The following is a 20,934-nucleotide window of genomic DNA, read 5'->3' as shown; positions in this document are numbered from 1 at the left end:
CTTAAACATTAAATCCAGAAATATCACACTTAGATTCCAGCATTATATATTAAATATCACTTGGCTAAGTGAGTTGGGGGGGTAGGAAAATTAGGGGGAAATTGGGATCATCACTCACTCTGATAATGGCAAACATCATTTATCTAGTCTAGCCAAATTTAAACCCCTATACCCATCAAGAGATAGAAAAGCAATTGATTACCCTAAGGTAAGTAGGTCTGAGGCAATTTGGTGGGGAATTAAACATATCACCTGAATGGACAGTGAGATTTCATTTTGCAAATCTGAATGTTTCAAGATAATGAAACTTTAATGGAGTTCAGGCTTTTTCCTTCCCCTTTTCTGAGATCATTTTAAATATGCTGTGGTCATCACTGCAGAAAGATGATTAATGACTTGTTAAATATTTTAAACTTGTTAAAGTGGGCTTGTTAACTGATCTTCATTTCATTCTGTACCCTGATTGAATCATTCATGAAAGTCACACTTCTTAAGGGCTTTCTGTGATTGCAGTTAAACATGAAGAGATTTTTAACCCAATGGCATCCTGGTATTCAGAGTGGCTGCCTGTCATTTCCCCATCCTTTGAAATCAGTAGCACAATAAAGTCAAAGGAAGAACCCACGCTGTTGCAGAGCCAAGTCATAATTGAATCCTCTGTCTGTGATGCTTAAATAATGATCACAGTATCACTGATGTAGAGCTAAAAGGGAGTTTAGAGGTCATCACATCCAACCCCTTCATTTTACAGATGAGGAAACTGAGGCACAGAGAAATTAAGTGATTTGCCCAGGGTCACACAACTAACAAATGTCTGAGGTGAGATTTAAACCCAGGTATTTCTGATTCCAAGCCTAGTGCTCTAGACAGCACTTTATGCTGCCTCTTAGATCAAGTAGAAGGGGATAGCCAGAGAATATTTCCAAAGACATGGAAAGAAACATGGTGTCATGAAAGGGATTCTTGGAATCATAGGAACAGTAGTAGAAGCCCAGCTCTGCCACTTTTTTACAAGGTCACCTGATGACCTTGGGACAAGTTGCTTCCCCTTTCTGACACTCAGTGACCTTATCTGTAAGATGAGGGAGTCTGACTAAATGATCTCGAACATCCCTTCTAATTCTAGATCTATTACTATTACTGTGCTTCCAGTGGTCAGTGGTCCACTAGAGAGAGTACTGTCCTGGGAATCAGAAGACTTTCGTTCTAGTGCCAGCTCTGCCTCTAACTAGTCTTGTGATCTCTGGAAAGTTACTTATGAAAAACTTCTTAAAGACCAAAGAATGAGGTTATCAAATCCAACTTGTATTTGAGCAGGAGCACCCCTCTACGCCCCCATGATATTCAACTAATCACTCAGCCTCCATTTGGGGATCTTCGATTTGGGGAGCCCGCTACCTCTGGAAACAAAAAGAAGCTGTCCTCTCCATGGTATAGTTTGGGCTGAGAAACACTGCTCTGAAGAACAGAGGTAAAGGAACATCTCAACCATGAAGATACCACCCTCTCTACCTTGGAAGAAAATCGGGGCTGCTCCTTCTTTCTAAATCCCGTTCACCTAAATGGTTCTCTCTCACTCACTAAGGTTGTCATTTGCACAAATCTCACTAGGTCTCAATTCCCTCACCTACGGCTTGAAAAGTTCAGGCTAGATGTCTTCTAATACGTAACATGTTAGGAACAAAATCATAGGTCCTTAAAAAAAATGGATTTTATATTCCAGGGAATGGAAGATGTCCATTGCAGATCAGAGCTGGTTGCATTAGAATAAAGTTACAGTGGGAAAAAAAAGAGACACTAATGTACTGTTGGTAGAGATGTGAACAGATTCAACCATTCTGGAGAACAATTTAGAACCTTGCCCAAAGGGCTATAAAACTGTGCATACCCTTTAACCCATAAATATCACTACCAGATCTATATCCAAAAGAGATCAAAAAAAGGGGAAAGGACCTATATGTACAAAAATATTTATAGCAGCTCTTTTTGTGGTGGCAAAGAATTGGAAATTGAAGGGATGCCCATCAATTGGGGAATGACTAAACAAGTTTTGGTAAATGATTGTAAACCACTTGTCAAGTATGTTAATAGTGCAGATTGCTTTTGTGTATGATTTGAATTCATTGGCCTCTGAGGTCACTTCTAGTTCTAAATTCTATGATTCTCTGATATAGATATAAATCACAAGCATATGACATTGGGAGTAACCACTTGGCCTCTCTTGACCTCAGTTTCCTCACCCGTAAACTGAAAGGGTCGACCAGAGCCAGGTTTTCCTTAGTTTTGAAATTCAGTTGTTTTATAAAACAACCAGGGACACCCAGTTTTCAGGAGAATCATAAATAAGTGACAGTCCCTTCATATCCCCAGAGTAAAGGGTCTGAAGAACAAAGACGAATGTGCTAAATGACTATTAGCCAACCTTGAATTCCTCATGGATCCTCTCCTCCAGAACTTTGGCTGCCTTTCGGTCTTCCATCTCTACTTTCCATTTCTCTGCCAAGATCCGAGCCTTCTCGTTTGCCATAGCATCCCGGAATTTCTTTGTGATTTCTGCCTCCTTTTGTCTCCTTCCAAGAGAATACCAGTAAACATGAGCTCTTATTTTGAAACAAGCAAACAAAAAGAAGGAAAGAGCTTTTAAAAATACCTGTATACAATTGCCACTTGAATTTCTGATATGAGGGAACAGAAATAATGGATTTTTAAGCAAATCCTGGATAAAATCGCTGGGGGACTGAACAGTTCACTTCATGACAGCCTGCGAAGTGAAGTAAGGACAGGAAAGTCCTTACCTACAGTATAATGAGCCTGCTCTAAAATTTTAGTCCTTGCTAATTATACTTCAGGAAGTCCCTCGGATAATCCTTCCTAGAAAGAATGTCTTCATTTACTCTCCTACTCAGAAAATTAACTGCATAACTGTCACCCCAGGATCTGCCAAGAAACCAATCCATTTAGGCCCTGAATCTTGCAAAGCCTATTATCTTGCCACCATTCTGGCTATCCTCCATTAAATGTGGTCCTAAAATGACAGGATTTAGAACTAGAAGGGAGCTTGGAGCTCATTTTGCCCAACTCCTTAATTTACAGGGAAAAAAGGTAAAGTGATTTGCCCGAGGTCAAATAGCTAAAAAGTGTCAGGACTGCAATTTACACTGCAAGTCCTCTGTCTCCCAGTCAGTGGCCTTTCCATGACACCATGTTTATGTCTTCTCACCAGAGTTCCTTGGCCTCCTTCTGGGCCTGTCGTCTTGCCCTTTCTGCTATCAGCTCCTCGGAAATCTGTTCATATGGCTTGTCGTCTGGGGCTTCTCCCATAATCCAGACCCAAACTTCGCCATCTATCCCATGAAGCCATTGAATGTGTTTACTATTTGCTGTGATACACACCCCAAAACAGGGAGGGAGGAAGGAAAATAATACAAGATCAGTTGGTTAGAAAATAAATAGCTGAAGCAAATACATATGCTAACACCAAACAGGGTTTTAATTTAATTTAATAAGTACATATTAAGCACCTATGCCAGACGCTGAGGGAAATGCAAAACTAAGTGATAACCACCCATATTTATATTTACAAAACAGTTTTCTCACAACAACTCTATAAGGTAGGTAGTAGAGTATTCTTTTCCCCATTTTCCAAATAAAGACACTGTGACTCTGAGATATGGTAAATTGCCCATGGCAAACAATCTACACCATTAATGTACATGACAAATAGTTTTTTAGCTTTTGCTTGAAGACCACCAATGAGGAGATATCTACTACCTCCTAGAGTAGCCCATTATACTTGTAGATAGCTCTTATTGTTAGGAAGTTAGTTTTTGTTTTTTGTTTTTTTTCTTTTCCCCTGAAATCAACTAATAAGTTTCCAAAAATAAAAAAAGCAAGATTTGGGGTGGGGGAAGGACCAGAAGGAAGGAGAGAATTTGGAACTCAAAAAAAATTTTAAACGAATGTTAAAAATTATATATATATATATTTAAAAAGTAAGCTTTGAATCCAGGTCTCCTGTCTCCCCACAGAGCATTGTTACCACTATACCACACTGTCTTTCAGTCCTTGCCCTCTGAGAATTTATTGTCTGAAAGAGGCTAGGAGCAGAGTATGACAATATATAAGGAGACATGCCTGGATGAATCTTCCAGAAAGAAGTATTAAAAAAACCGTAACTTCCCAGTACAAAAGACAACAACAAATGAGCTTGGAGGCCAAGCTGTCTGATTTTCTGTTGTGTTCATTATTACAGACTGAAGAAGAAGAATATAAGGAGAGGGTGGAGGGAATAAGCCTACTGTGTGCCAGACAATGTGCTAAGTGCTTTTTACAAATATCACATTTGATCTGTAACACCCAGCTCACTGGAATTTTGTGAGGACCAGCTGAGATCAGATAAAAAGGAAATCAGAAAAACAGCAAAGAAAAATTCAAATTCTGCTTAAGCAATAGCCTCACAGTAGACCCAATAAGGAAAAATAGGGGGAGAGTGCCTCTGTTTGCCTGGCAAGCCTGGATCTGATAGTATCTTGCCTTGTTTAGTTTGTCTTTACAAGGGAATGCCTTTTAAACAAGTAAAGCTATAAAGCCAGAACACAAGTACCAAATCACATGGGCCAAGGTGTGAGCCTTGTCCTGGAAAGATAGAGATGCTAGCCTGGCCAGAGGCAGAGGGAATAGATCACCTTCCAGGCTTTGGATTGTTTGGTTTAATAGCAGATACTACCAGGAATATAGAGATCACATTAAAAGATTTAACCAAAGAAATGCACAATCAAAAAAGAAATTGGACTGGTAAGAGAGATAACCAATGAACAGCTTGTGTGTTCCATTGTGTGTGTTCCCAATGTCAAAAGAAGCCCCCCCCCAGCACACTGAATAGACCCCCTTTAGCAAACATACAGGAAGATATTGACAAGAATCAGTAAGTCTGTCAATAAACATTTATTAAGCTCTCTGTATGTGCCTAGCACTGTGCTTTCAAGACTAGAAAGGTAGAAAGGGGCCATATTGTGAAGAGTTGTAAAAGCTAGACAGAAACATTTTGATCCTAGAAGCACTAGGGAGACACTTGACTAAAAGGGGAGTCTTGATAAGACAAGCATGGATGTATTGCCATCTACAAGGGTCAATCTCGAGACTACATGCTGTGTGCCAGGTACCATGCTAGGCGCTGGGAATACAAAGACAAAAATGGAGCAGTCCCTTCCCTCAAGGGAACATGTATTTGTATGTATGTATATATTATGCATAAGTAAAAGCAAGGTAATTCGAGGGACAGGCACTTAACTAGCAGTTTGAGAGATTAGTGAAGGCCTCATGTAGTAGATGGTGTTTGAATTGCATCTCGAAAGAACCTAAGTATTATATATCTTTTTTAAAATTTCTGAATTTAACATGTACTATAATAAAATGAGCATTCAACTTGTAATTTTCAAAGCTGTCCTATTTCTCTATGTTTCCTTCAGGCCTTCCTTCTTTGTCTTTTGTGAATTTTCTTTTTATTGTTTCAAGGACATTTTTTTGTTAGGCAGCTTTATCACAAACGTCTCCTCCTTCTTCTCACCTCCCTCCCCCCCACTGGGGAAAAAAGGAAAAGAACAACCCTTATAACAAATAAATATAATCAAGCAAAGCTGAATTCCCACATTGGTCTTTTTGTGTAGCTTTAACCTATTCCCACTCTATAAGGAGGTGAGTAGAATGTTTCATCATTCTTCTTTTATAATCACAGTTGATTGAATAGATCAGAGATCTTGTGTTTCAGAGTCACTGTTGTTGTTTCTATTGTTTTACTTTGTTGTTGTTCAGTCTTGTTGTTCGTGTCTGACTCTTCATGACCCCATTTGGGATTTTCTTGGCAGAGATACTGGAGTGGCTTGCCATTTTTTTCTCCACCTCATTTTACATATGAGGAAACGTAAGCAAACAGGGTGAAGTGACTTGCCCAGGGTCACATAGCCAGTCAGTGTGTGAGGCCAGATTTGAACTCAGTTCTGCTTGACTCCAGGCTTGGCACTCCATCCGCTGTGCCATGTAGCTGCTCCGCTCTTTTACTTTACAGTGTAGTTATATTACATAAATTGTTCTCTTAGTTCTGTTAGCTATATTCAACATCAGTTCAGAGAAACTTTCTCAGGTTTCTCTGAAATTGTCTTTTTCATCACTTCTTATGGTTTAATAATATTTTATTACATTCTTTTCCACAATTTGTTCAGCCATTCTTCAAGTGATAGGCATCCCCTTAGTTTCCAGTTGTCACTACAAAAAGAACTGCTATAAACACACACACACACATACACACACACACACACACACACTTTTTTTTCCTCTTTCTTTGATCTCTTTTGAGTATAGTCCTAGTAGTGACGTTGCTGAGTCAATGTGTACGCACATTTTGAGGGCGTAGCTCCAAATTACTTTCCAAAATGGTTGGACCAATTCACAACTCCACCAACAGTCAGGCATAAATATGCCTGCTTTCCCACAGCCCCTCTAATAGTTGCCATTTTTCTATTTTTTTTTTCTTTTGGTCATCCTTAACAATCTGATGGGTGTGAAGTAGAACCCAGGAGGTGTTTTAATTGACATTTCTCTAAATATTAGCTTTCGGCAAATTTTTTTATGCTTGTTTGTAGTTGGAAGCTAGAAATTATAGGAGGTGGAGATGAGAAGGAAGTGCCTTACAGGCATGTAAGGAAGCCTGGGCAAAGTGACAGATGTTAAAGATGGAGTGTCATCTGTGAGGAATAGCAAGATCACTTTGACTAAACTGAACATACAGAGTGTGAGGGGGAGTAACATGTAATAAAACTGAAAAGGGAGGCTTAAGACAAAGTGTGAAGGCCTTTAAGGGCTAAACAGAAGAGTTTGCATTTAATCCTACAGGCAATAGGGAGCCACTGGAGCTTAATAAGGTGGAGAATGGCGTGGCTGAACCTGTACTTGATCAATTTCTCTTTGGAAGCTATGTGGAGAATGAATTAGAGAAGGAACAATACAAGGACCCATTAGGAGGTTATTTCAGTAGTTCAGACAAGAAGTGATTGGTGCTAGATGTGGTTGCTGGTTGTATAAGTGAAGAGAAGGGGACAAATATGAGAGGTGTTGCAGAGGTAGAGTCGACAAGACTTGGCAACTGAATGGATACATGGCGTAAGGGAAAGTGAGAACCCAATTATGACACTGGCATGGTAAATCTCAGTGATTGCAATGATGTCTTTTGACAGAAATAGGGAACTTAAGAAAAGAAGTGGGGAGGGGATAATATTTTGGACATGTTGGAATTGAGATTTCTATAGGAGTATTCAGAATGCCCAATAGGCAGTTGTGGTCTATGACTAGAACTCCAGAGAGAGGCCAAGGATGCAGATATATATATATATATATATATGGAGATAGATAGATAGATAGATAGATAGATGGAGATAGATATATATATATATATGGAACTCATTTCTATAGAAACAGTAATTTTTGAGTGAAATAGCCATATCAGTGACAGCACAGATCTATTTGAATATTGCCAGAAAATTGTCACTAACTATAGGTGTCTCCCAAGAGTCTTCCCGGGTCTTCTCTTCTCAGTCTATATTATCTTACTTAGTAATCACATCAACTCTCCTGGATTAAGTTATCATTTCAATGCAGATGATTCTCAGATTCTGTATTTATTCAGCCCTGATCTCTCTCCTGACCTCCATCTGTGCATCTCAAACTGGACATCTCAAACTGGATGTCTTATAGATATCTTAAACTCAATATGTCCAAAACAGAACTCATTATATTTTCCCCAAAACTCTCCCCCTCTTCCTAACTTCCCTATTACTTTCAGCACCATCCTTCCAGTCTCCCAGACTCACAACCCAGGTATCACCCTTGACTCCTCACTCACACTTAACTCACATATCCAACCTGTTGTCTTATCGCTCAACTCACATATCCAATCCAAATCTTAGCATTTCTGCCTTCACAACATGTCTCATATACGTCTCCTTATTTCTACTCTTATAGCTGCCACCCTGGTGCAGGCCCTTATCACCTCATACCTGAACTATTGCAATATCCTGCTGACTGGTATCCTTGCCTCAATTCTTTCTCTACTGCAGTCTATCCTCCACTCAGCTGCCAAAGTGATTTTTCCTAAAACCCAGGTCTGACCTTATAATTCCTCTACTCAATAAACTCCAGTGACCCTGTATTATTTCTAGGATCAGATCTAAAATCATATGTTTGGCTTTTAAAGCCCTTCATTTCCTGGCCTCATTCTACCTTTCCAGGATTCTTATTTACTTCCTTCTATAGTCCAAAACATTGACCATCTTGCTGTTCCTCAAACATAATATTCCATCTCCCAAATCCATGCCTTTTCATTGGCCCTCCTTCATGCCTAGAATACTGCCCCATGTCATCTCCACCTCCTGACTTCCACGGCTTCCTTCAAGACTCAGCCCAAGCCTTTATACCACCCCTCCGCCAATCACTAGTACCTTTCCTCCAAAATTACCTCATATTTACATTTATGTTCATAATCATTTGTATGTTGTCTCCCCCAATAGAATGTGAGCTCCTTGAGGGCAGGTATTCTTTTTTTAAACATTCTTTGTATTCCCCATGCTTAGCAGAGTATCTGACATATTGTAAGTATTTAATAAATCCTGGTTGGCTTATTGTTGGCTTTTCTTGATGGGTGCTAATTAGTAATTTTTACAAAGGAAGATTCCCTTACTAACTTGCTTTGTATCTTTACTCACAAAACGATTTCCAAATGTGTATCTGCCTGTCCAAGTCCTATTGATCTTTCAAGATCTAAACCAAATCCTATTTCCTCCTATCCATTTCACTGCTCTCACATCTCCTGCTCCTCCAGTATTTCATAACAGTTTCTGAGCTGGGTGTAGTAGTTCATTCTTGTAATTCCTGCTACCAGGGAGGCTGAGGTTGGTTGATTTCTTATGCTCAGTCATTCTGAACCACAGTAGACTAAGCTGATTTGATGTCTGCATTAAGCTTGGCATTAAAATGGTGGAGCTCCTGAGAATGCATGATGGGGAAAAGTAAGGGAAGGGGTACAACATTTCCTAAGGAGGAACAAACCATCCCCAGTAAGAAAGCAGAGCAACTAGAAGATCCCATGATGATCAAAGTGAGACAGAGTCTGTGAGGAGCCTCTGATACCCAGCCTGGTCCATATAGGGAGACTTAATCTTTAAAAAAATAAAATAAAAATTTGAAAACACTCTCTTAATTGCTCACTTGACTTTAAATCATATGTTACCTGATATTCTGTATGTAAAAGCCCTGCTGTGAATTTCTCTATTTTTTGTTAGGATATATACTGTTGACATCTACCCAACTCTTCAATGTTGCAGCACATTATTTTATGATATAATGGGAAAGAATGCAGGATTTTGAGTCAAAGAATTTGATGTTTGAATGCTGGCCCTACCTTTAATTACCTATAAGATTTTTGGCAAGTCACAACCTGCCAGAGCCTCAATTTCCTTTCAAACAAAATATTGGAACCTTGGACCAGATGACCTCTGAGGTGCCTCTTAGCTATAAGCCTATGATAGTGTGATCTTAAGGGATTTTAGAGGTCACCTGGCCCATCGCCACAACTTCTCTTCATTTTATAGGTAAGAAAGCTAAATTTCAGAAACAAAGAATGGCGGACAAGTTGACGTGCGTCATCCATAGGCAAAACTAGGTTTGGATGCCATGACCACTGACTCCAAATCCAGTGACTATTTCAAATAATAGCCATAAGCATGGCCTGTAATCATGGACCAGAAAACAGTAATTGGCCCAAAATGGGAATGGGCTCCATTACTTTGGCCTTATTCATACTATTCTCTAACCAACAGTTTGGGGAGAGAGAGGGAGTAATAATCAGTGGTTCTATATGAAAAGAGTAAGAGATTTGCCCTAGTGCTGTGTGGACAAGTGTTTGATGCAGTATGATTTTGCATCTTATTTTATTTTAAGTAGAATAAAAATAATAAAATAAGCAGATCTACAAATAGAATTAACCATATACACACACAGGTCACCTATATGGCCTAATCTGAGTTACACCAAAAGAGTCCTCCAGACTCATGTCTTAGTAAGTATGAGTTAAACTAGATGACACTGAAATCTTCTTCAGCTCTTATAATCTATGAGTCCTTGATTCTGTGACTCAGTATCTCTCCTAATAGTACTCTGGCAGGTACCAAAGATAACTTTGACCAACTTAACAATTTTACAAAAAGGGAGAGAAAGCATTGTGTCCACAAAGGTTTCTTGTGGGAATGTTTGTGGATATGCACTAAGCTGTGTCTATTATATCAGAGGCCTAAAAAGGTGGAAGAAATGGATGTGAAAATAAAAACTAAGAAATTAAACTCTAGGGGAAAAAATGTCAAATCCATCTCTCATTGGTAAAAATAATCTGAAGCTTTGTTAGCTCCTAGGTGACAGAAACCTGGAAAGCAGTAACGCTAGATGACAGGGTGATAGCAGAGAGAACCTTAGATGCATCTGCAGCACATGCCTCAGCCAAAGCACTCAGGCTATTCTGAGCTGTGGCCCAAGCTATGTGGGTTTGAGTTACAAAAGAGTCAGGAGATAGCCGCTCAGTGGGGTAAGGAGGGCTGAAACTCTGTACCACCTTTGACGCATCTCTGAGGCAAGAGAGTGAGGCTACACTGGAGGGAGTCCAAAAAAGGAATGATTAGGGAAATAAAAGGATTCATTCAGGAGGCAGAAACAAAGATATTGGATATAAAGAGCTAAACAGAACAACAGATAGGGGTGGATTGGGGAGATGGGAGAAGGCACAATAGAGTGACTAGAAAAATGCAATTCAACTCTAGTAGTAATAATATCTCATATTTATAGAACATTTTAAGACTTACAAAGTTCTGTGAAGATCTGTTACTATTCCCATTTTACAAATGGGAAAGCTGAGACTCAGGAAGGCTGAGTCACTGGACTGAAATTTTTCTCTCCAATGTTACCAGTAATCTCTTAATGGCTAACTCCAATGACTTTTCCCCAGAGACCTTTGACCTTTCCATAGCTTTGGACTCTGTTGACTACTCCTTCATCCTGTATACTCTTTCTTCCTTTAGCTTCCAAGACACACTTACATCCTACAGGTTCTCCTCCTACCTATCTGACAGTCCTAAAATTCTTCTTTGCTTAGTAGTGGTGGTAGCAGCAGCAGCAGCAGCATAATATAACAACTAGTTGGAGCAGTGGGTAGAGTGCTGGGCCTGGGATCAGGAAGATCAGAGTTCAAATCCAGCCTCAGATACTTAACAGTTGTATGACCCTGGGAAAGTCACTTAATCTCTATCTGCCTCAGTTTCCTCAGCTGTAAAATTAGGACAATCATAGTATCTGTGTCCCAGGGTTATTATGAGGATCAAAATAACACAATATTTGTAGAGCACTTAGCACATTGCCTGGAATATAATTGGTGCTTAATAAATGCTTTTTTTCCCTTCCCCTGAATCATCATAAATTTTCCACCCACTAAGAGTGGATTTTCTCCAGGGCTAGGGTCTCCTCTTCTGCTCATATACTCTCTCTCTCTCTCCCTCTCCCTCTCTCTCATCTCGTCATCTCATCATCTCCCATAGATTCAACTATCACCCGTATATCGCTGACTTCCAAATCTCTTCCTGACCTCTGACCTCATGCCCCAGCACTATCTCCAGCACCAGCTAGACCGGATGCCAGTGGACAAAACTCCTCCAATTGCCTCCTGGTTACCCCTGTTCCCGTGCCAGAGGCATCTTCAGTGATGGCTACCACAGGAGTAAGACCACCTTCACTCCCCCTCCCCTTTAGGGCCTTCTCCAGCATGGGTAGGGAAGAATGCACCACCTCCTGTTCTCCTACTCCTGACTGCTGTGAGGAAGGACTCTTAAAGTGTCACAAGAAACAACATCATCACCTGCTATGAGGCTGGACCTTGAGGGAGACATCAATCTAATCGATGGCCTTCTCTCCAAGCAGTTAACTCCTGTGGATTCATTCCTTGGTGGTCTGCATAGTCACAGCTCTTACACTCTTCCAAACCCAGTGATTCTAAGTCTCCATCTGCCTGTTTCCTTACTTCCTGATCTTCCTCCCAATGCCCCCTCTCCAAATCTGAGCACCTTTTCCATTGTGCCCTCAGTAATTCCTGCTCCATAATTAAATTTTCTTTCACCTAAGGCTCTTTCTTCTCACTTCTGCCATATTACTGTCACTCTCTGAGACCTGGCTCATTACTGATGATACCCCTTCCCTTGCCACCCTTTTAAAGACTGGCTATATTTTTCTTTTATATCCCTAAGTCTGTGGTCTTGATAGAGGAGGAAGAATATTCCTTACTCTTCACTGCCACTTTAAGACTCTACCTCAACTGCCATCATTTAGCTAGAACTTCTCCTTTAAGGTTCATACTATCCAAATTTATCACCCAATCCAGATCTTGGTGGTACTTACCTATTAATGCTCCCAGAGCATTCTTCATCCCTCCTCAATGAAGTCAGTCCCTGTCTCACTATCCTTCTCACCTCCCTAATCCTGCCCTCATGATAGGGGACTTCCTGTATATTGATTCTCTCCATAATACCTTAACTTCCTGGTCTCTCAGTCTACCCAGTTCCCACGACCTACTCCTCGGGTCCACCCCTGCTACACAGAGAGAATTTGGTACTGTTAATTTTGTCATTAACCATGTGTTCCACTTCAATGTTCACAAACTATAGTATTCCCTTATCGGACTATGATCGATCATTCAACCTTTCTTTATGCTTCATCACTCTGAAGCCTGTTCTTTGATCTTCACTGTGACCTTCGTTCCTTTCAGATTTCAATATTTTTCCAGGTCATCACTCTCCTCCCTGCCTCAAGCCTCTCCCCGCTCTAATCTATCCTTCTGCCATGAAGCTGCCAAAGTGATTTTTCTAAAGTATAGGTCTGATCATGTCTTCTCATTATTCAATAAACTCCAATGGTTCCTTATTATATCTAGTATCAAATGTAAAGTTTGGCCTTTAAAGGTCTTCATATCACCCTTTCAGACCTTGCTGGTTTTCTTTTACTTTACTGTCCTCTACCTACTCTATGATCCAGCTATGTTGGCCTATTTGCTATTTCTCAAACAGAACATTCTGTCTCCCATCCCTGTGATTTTTCATTGACTGTCCTCTATGTCCTTCTCTCCTATCTCACCCCTGCCTCTTAGTTTCCCTAGATTCTTTCATAACTCAGTTCAAGCATCACCTTTTTACCAAAGGCCTTTCAGAGTCTCCCCTCCATTCCCCAGTTATTAGTGCCTACCTCTCTCAGATTACCTCCCATTTTCTCAGTATGACTTGTATGTACCTAGTTATTTAAATGTTAACTCCCTATTTAAAATAAGGGTGTCTTGAGAGCAAGGACTGTTTTTTATCTTTCTTTGCATCCTCAGCACTTAGCAGTGCCTGGCACATAATAATCACTGGTAAAAGTTTACTGACTTGACCAAGTAGCCCATTGCCTGCTGAACATCTACAGCTGGATGTTTCATTGGCATCCAGTGTGATACAGTGGAAAGATTATTGGCTTTGGAATCAGAGGACCTCAGTTCAATTTCTGGGTGTCTCATTTATTCTTTCCATGACCCAATACATTTAAAATCTCTGAGCCTCATTTTTATCATTTTTTAAAGAACTGGCTTGAACTAGACAATCTGTAAGGTCTTGTTCAGCTCTAAATATAATCTATGATATGAAACTCAATGTAACCAGAATGTTATCTCCACTCTCCAGCCCAAGCCTGCTCTTCTTTCTGTTGAGAATGCTGCCATCCTTATATCCACCTGGCTTCTCAAATTTAGAATAATCTTTGACTTTCTCCTTTTCCCTCATGCTCATGTCCAATCAGTCACCAAGACTCCTCAATTCTATCTCAAAATCTCTTGTAACGCTCTCCCTCTCCCATTTACTAATACTCTACTTCAGACCTTCATTACCTGTCACCTAAATTATTCCAATAGTCATCTAATTAATCTCAATACTTTCAGACTGTTTGCTCTCCACTCCAAGATCTATACAACTGACAGATATTGCTAACACAAGATTCACCATGTTACTTCCTGCTCATAACTCTGCAGTGTTTTCCTGCTACCTCTGGGCAGTGATGTGCTGGTAAATGTTTAACAACCAGCTTTCTGGGAAATGTGTGTGTGTGTGTGTGTGTGTACATATATACACATATATGGATATGTAAAACACACTTTTAAGTTTAATCTGCATTTTAACATTTTCTCCTCTTTCTTAAGTCTAGACAATCAACGAAACAATAAACCAAGCCTAAGTTTATAGCATTTACTAATTTCAACTAAAAACTTAACAATCCACTCTCTAGAACCAGTTTGAGCTGTCTCCAGCGTACACCTATCTCTAAGATAAAATGCAAAAAATCAAAATCCCTCCATAATTTGTCTCCAATCACTTTATAGACCTGGATATTATATCCTTTCACCCATCTTCTGTTTCAACCAAACTGATTTAACCACCAATCCCAGGACTTGACATTCCATTTCCTGTCACCATGACTTTGCACAGCTGTCCACCATGGCAGAAGTGGATGCCCTCCATACTTTCACTTTTAGAACCATAGATTTAGAGCTTCAAGTAACCTCAAAGGTCATCTATGTCCCACCCCATCATTCTAAAGATAAGGACACTGGGACCTTGAGAAATTAAGTAACATTCCTAAGATCACATTGGTAATTGAAGTGCCTGGCTGAGTTTTAATACCAAGACTTCTGAGTCCAAATCCAGTGCTCTTTCCACTTTCATCTGTCCTGTCAATCCTAGATATATGCACTGAAGTTAAAAATTCCACGGGCTACTCATCTAAATGTTCCTAAATATTTATACAAACACTTGATTGACTAAGTACCTCATCAGGGTCTAACACTGATCTCAGATCCATAGAAGATCCAAGGGCTGCAGGATATGCCCCTCACTGTCAAAGAGTTTCCAGTTTCATTAGAGAGACAAGAGCACAATATGGATGATTAGCAAGAGCCCTGATTCCTACTGCAACAGGCTTAGAAAAGAAAGCTCAGTGAGACACAGGAGGGTGAGACATGATTAAATGGTTGGCAGGTGGGGAGGTAGCAAACACTAGAATGAATGCTATTAAAATTAGTAAGGTTTAAATTAAGCTTAATTGCCAAAATTAGCTGGCTTAGATAAGTATTCTTAAGAGAAACAGTTGAAAACCTGGAATCAAACCCAGAAAGTGTGGGAATAATCATCCCCATATAGACCAGAGGTGCCAGAAAAATGAGCTCTCTATTCACAGCCTTTTTTTCTAACTTACAGATATATGTTTTTAATAGTCCTGAGATGCTGGGCAGAAGCCATCAATCTATTAAACAATATGCTACTGAAATGTTCTTCCTAACTGGCCACCCTCCCCTTCTCCTCAACCTAATCCCAAGGTCAAGCACAATAGGCCAAGGGACTGTTTTATTTCATTTTTGCCTTTACATCTCTAAAACCTAGCACCAAAGCCTACTACATAGTAGGCATTTAGTAAATGCTTGTTGATTGGTTCATCGAAGAAGACTAAAACAGGCTTTCTATCTCTTAAAAATGAGATTTGAATCAAAATTTTATATGCAAATGTCATAGAGTGTGGGTGAGACAAGGGTATTCATTGAATCAAGTTTATATTTGTTTGGAAAAAGAAGATGTTGAAGGCAGTACGTAATATCATTAGCCTGAAGATGTCTGAGAAGTAGTGGGGAAGTAAAGCAAAATATTGGCTGAAGAAGCTAAAATTCTGCATCCCTTGATACCATTATTTGAACAGAAGAGTTACAATATGCAATATATGGCAAGATAAAAATAGTCATCTTTGCAAGATGGAAGAGATGGCTATGCCCTTAGAGATTAACCCTTTAGGGACACTCCATTTCAACAGTGTGGATTCCCCTTCTACTGACACAAACCATAACCCATCTACAACTCAACTGGCGCTTTTGGAGAATAGTTGTGGCTCACAACCTTGTTGGCTTCTAGCTTACCTAGGGACAAACCTCTTTAAACTTAGCTAGGCTGGTGCAGCTAGGTGGGACAGTGGATAGAGTACCAAGACTGAAGTCAAAAAGGCTCATCTTCCCTGAGTTCAAATCTGGCCTCAGATACTTACTAGTTGCGAGACACTGGGCAAGTCACTTAATGCTGTTTGCCTCAGTTTCCTCTTCTGTAAAATAAGCTGGAGAAGGAAATGGCAAACTATTCCAGTATCTTTGCCAAGAAAATAACAAATGGGATTAACAGGGCTGAACAGCAACAAGAAGGCTGGTGCCAATCTCAAATATACCACTCATTCCCAGATTTGAAGCTTTTCTAGCCCAGTATGACCTGCTAGAGCTTATACTCTTGTAGGGTAGCCCTTCAAGAAGCTAGAATCACCCTATCCCCATAAATTATTGAAGCATCAGATAAAGACAGATGGTTTTCTACAAATGGTTCTATATGTTATGCTCATGTTCCTAAACCAAACCTCTACTCTTCAGGAAAAGAGCATCTCTTTAGTCAAATCCACAACTAAATGGAAACTTGATAGAAAAATGAGCTACCATGTGTATGCAAAGAAATAGGAAGATCTGGGTTTTGCTGATGTCTTAGGACCTTTTGCTAATGGTCATGAGAAGCAAAAAGCACAGACTACTTCCCTGAGTAAATGTGACAGAATCAATCAGCTGCCTTTTCATATACGCTGCTTTGGAGACTGCTTTCTAGTCAATGAGTACCAGGATAACTGGGCAGTAGTCCTAGCTTTCTTTTATAACTACAAAAAGTTTAAAGTCAAATTGAGTGACAGATTCCTCTAGGCAAAGCTGGAGGTAAATTTATTCTTCAGGCTCTTACAGAATCACAAATGTCACCAGTTCAGTTGATTAGGGAATATAAGAATATTGGCTTCTTTCCAAGATAACATCCCTTAAAAATGAAGACGGGGCAGTTGGGTGGCGCAGCACCAGGCTGGGAGTCAAGAAGACTCATCTTCATGAGTTCAAATCTGACCTCAGACACTCAGTAGCTGTATCCTGGTAAGTCCTGGGTAAGTCACTTCACCCTGTTTGCCTGTTTCCTCTTCGAGAAGGAAATGGCAAATGTCTCCAGTATCTTTGCCATGAAAATCCAAAGTAGGGTCACGAAGAGTTGGATGCAATGAAATGACTGAACAACAAGCAAAGGAAAAGAAGACAAGAGGAGACTCAGAGCCAAAATTGCAGATGAGAGACCAATTCAGCTGCTTTTGAAATAGTCCTGGAATTTAGATCATTTTTCATATGACTGTAGAGAGCTTTAATTTCTTCCCCTGAAAACTGCCTAGTCATATCCTCTGATCATTTATCAATTGAGGAATTACTTGTATTCTTATAAATTCTACTCAGTGAGTCCTGGATCTAGAGTCTGAAAACCCACATCTGCATCCGTGCCATGCCATTTATGCTGTGACCTTGGGCAAGTCACTTCCTTTCTGGCCTCAGTTTCCTCAACTAGAAAATAAGAAGGTTGGACTAGATGACCTTTAAGGTCTCTTCCAGCTCTAAATCTCTGATACTGTGTAAACTATTATCCTTGCAGCTCTAAATCCTTGACCCAACAATTATCCAATCTAGCACCAGTGATGCTAGCAATCCCCGAGCAATCTGACCCAGTTAGGCCAGTTCCCCAGTTCCTTCCCAGAATCCTACTATTCCCAGATAAAAAACAAACCAGCAAGACCCTGCACTAAGGGTAGTTGATCCCCCAGGAACACAAAGACATGATATACTCTCCTGGGTAAGATCTAAAAGCGTAGATCTCACATACACACATAATCAAAAAGACAGCAGGACCCACAGTACCACAAGTCAAGAATTTCCATAGTCCTCCAGTCCTGACTAAGCTTCTTATTTGAAACCAAGGAGTTTCATGCTGCAATAATTTCTCTGACATAGTAGGCAATAGTGGCTAGAAGCAGATTGTCAGCAGAAGAATCTAAGAAGTTAGGCTCCTCTTCAGAGAACATCATTTGATGAGGACACATCCCAGGCCCTCATTCTTTCTTTGTCCCAGCAGGTTGACAATGTGGCCTCCACTAATCTTTCTTGTAGGGTGGGTGTGACTCCTTGTGAAACAGTTACATGGTGGAGCAAGAACATGACTCCCTGTCCTCAGTTAAGAGACGCTCGTACTGAAGAATGGTGCAAGGTCTAAGTCCCATATGGGCACATTAGCTTCCATTTTGGCCACAGACTGCACTGTCCCTGAGCAGCCACTCCAAAATCTCACTGCTGTTATTCACCAGGGGAGAAAGAACAGATGGCTCAATGTAAACCCATGCCTTCCAGTAGAAGAACACATCAAAGGGTCTTCTCTGCTAACAAAGCATCAGTAATGTCGTCTTCATATGCAAAGCACAGCATAAAAAAGTATCGTTGCCCCATTTTATAATGAGGAAATTGGGGTTGAGAGAGGGAAACTGACCTCCCTTGAGTATCATAGCTAGTAATGGGTAGATCCAGGACTTAGGCCTTCCAAGTCTGAGTACAGCGCTCTTCCCAATTACAGTCTCCCCAAAGAGAAACAGAAGTAAGGGGGTACCACCATGGGCTTGGGAAGTGAAAATGCTGATGTTGAGTGATGCAAACTGATCCTAGCCAGAGAAGATTCTAGGCAAGTGGCAGAAACAAAAAAAAATTCTAGGAAATATGCTATGTGTCCTTGAGATGATCTTTTCCTTGCTGGGAATGTTTTTGTCTCCTACCTCTGCCTAAGGAAATCCTCCCTTAAAGAGTTGACTCCAATGACTCATCTAAAGGATAAGACTTAGAAGAGGGATTTGACTTATTCCACTTATTCAAGAGGACCAAACTAAGGGTTTGAGCATGAGTAGACATTGCAATAAGACAGATTTGGGCTCAACATAAGGGAAAAATTCCTAAAAACCAAAGCTATTTATAAACAGGATGGGCCCCCTCAGGAGGTGATGAGTTCCTCATCATTGAAGGCATGCAAACAGAGGCAGGATAAGAACTCATCAGAAATGTTATAAAGGTGATTCTTATTCATTTTGTGGTTGAATTAGATGGCCTCTGAGGTTGCATTCAGCTGAGATTCTGTGACTGTGATTTCCCACCCCAAAAAAAATACATCATATCCAGGGAATATCTCATTCAGAGAAAGCTAATTCACTATTTGTTTGCCTTTGGAAGAAGGAGGGAGTGAAGGGGGGGAGGAATCACTGCATATAATACCCAGGCCTTGATGACTTAGAAAGTTCACCTGTATGCCATAGCACAGGCAGGAATTAAAGGTATAAAGCCTTTGGTCCAGTTTTGGGTTCCATGACCTCCTCACTGTTGGCTCGGGTAGGAAGAGTCTAGCCAAACTACCCCATGGATGGTAAGTTCCTGCCAGAAATTAGTGGGGAAGCAGGGGTGGCTGACTCCAAGTACAGTCAGCCTGGGGTGAGGGCACCAGGGATACTGACCTTCCCTGAACCTGGATGGAGTAGGAAGGGTGTGGTCTGAACAGAATCTTTTAGAGACTTTTGCCTAGATTCCAGATGCTCACATCCTCTCTCGGGGCACTAGTTTTGTCATAATTGAATTCAGGCACTCTGGCTGCCTCTCCTGACAAGAAGTGACTAAGGGAAGCTGGGCAATCTCCTCCCAAAGGAACTTGGGAACAGGACAGACTTCCAGAGGGTCTGATGTATTGACTTCTTTGGGTCCCTTCCACTGCAGAACTCTGTGCCATAACAACATCACACAGCCTCTGCTCCACAGAAGTGAGAACTAGACAGACTCAGCACCTTCTTGCCATATCTGACTGCCTAATTCACTCTCTTCCTCTATCCTTAGTTTCTCATATCTGGAAAGAAAATGAAATAACAACCTCCTTCCCCCTTCTCATCCATAATAACAGCTGATATTTATACAGGACTTTAGTCAGAGTGCATTACATGCATTATCTCATTAGAGACATATAACAATCCTATTTCAGTCATTTCAGTCATGTCTGACTCTTCCTAACCCCTTTTGGGGTTTTCTTGGCAAAGATACTGGAGTGGTTTGCCATTTCCTTCTCCAGTTCATTTTATAGATGAGGGAACTGAGGCAAACAGGGTTAAGTGACTTGCCCAGGGTCACCCAGCTAGTTAGTGTCTGAGGCCAGATTTGAACTCAGGAAGATGAGTCTTTGTGACTTCAGGCCATACACACTATCCATTACTCCACCCAGCTGCCCTGATAACCCTATGGAGAAGGTAAAACAGGTATTATTCTTATTCCCATTTTACAGATAAGAAAACTAAAACACAGAGGAGATAGATGACTTGCCTATGGACACACAGCTCTTAAGTGTCAGAGGTGGAATTTGAACCCAGGTTTCCCTGATTCTAAATCCAGCATTCCATCCTCAATACATTACAGCATTATCTGGTGCTACCAGTATGGTGAGGTATGTACAACAGGTATAATCTCTCCTATTTTAAAGATGAGGAAAATGAATCAAAGAGAAATTAAGTGGTCCTACAACTGGTAAGCATCAGAGACAAATTCTGAACTCAAATCTCCCTAACTCCAAATCCAAAATCCTATCTACTATGCCATGTAACATGACATACAAGGGGTCAACCCTAGACTTAGCTTTAAGAAACCTGGCTTTAGGGTAACTAGGTGGTACAGTGGGTAGAGCACCCAGCCCTGGAGTCAGAAGGACTTGAGTTCAAATTTGATCTCAGACACTTGGCACTAGCTGTGTGATCCTAGGCAAGTCACTTAACTCCAGTTGCTTCACCAAAAAAAAAGAAAAGAAAAGAAAGGAAAGGAAAAGAAAAGAAAAGAAAAGAAAGGAAAGGAAAGGAAAGGAAAGGAAAGGAAAGGAAAGGAAAGGA

The 20,934-nt window shown here is 40.5% G+C and overlaps 1 protein-coding gene across 1 annotated transcript in view; it reads right to left on the bottom strand.

The window, feature by feature from the left end:
• The window catches only part of SH2D4B (SH2 domain containing 4B), a 192,460-nt gene that overhangs the window by 126,987 nt on the left and 44,539 nt on the right, over positions 1-20,934 (bottom strand). Inside the window, exons 2-3 of the mRNA XM_027861213.1 lie at positions 3,221-3,380; positions 2,423-2,570 (exon numbers count right to left, since the gene is read on the bottom strand). Coding sequence (XP_027717014.1) covers positions 2,423-2,570; positions 3,221-3,380 — 308 coding nt within the window. The remainder of the gene's footprint in view (positions 1-2,422; positions 2,571-3,220; positions 3,381-20,934) is intronic.

The sequence above is a fragment of the Vombatus ursinus genome, unplaced genomic scaffold (genome assembly GCF_900497805.2).
Source record: "Vombatus ursinus unplaced genomic scaffold, bare-nosed wombat genome assembly UNPS02000749.1, whole genome shotgun sequence".
NCBI classification, from domain to species: Eukaryota; Metazoa; Chordata; class Mammalia; order Diprotodontia; family Vombatidae; genus Vombatus; species Vombatus ursinus.
Note: the sequence above shows the minus strand (reverse complement) of the source record. Positions and strands in the feature narration are given on the sequence as shown.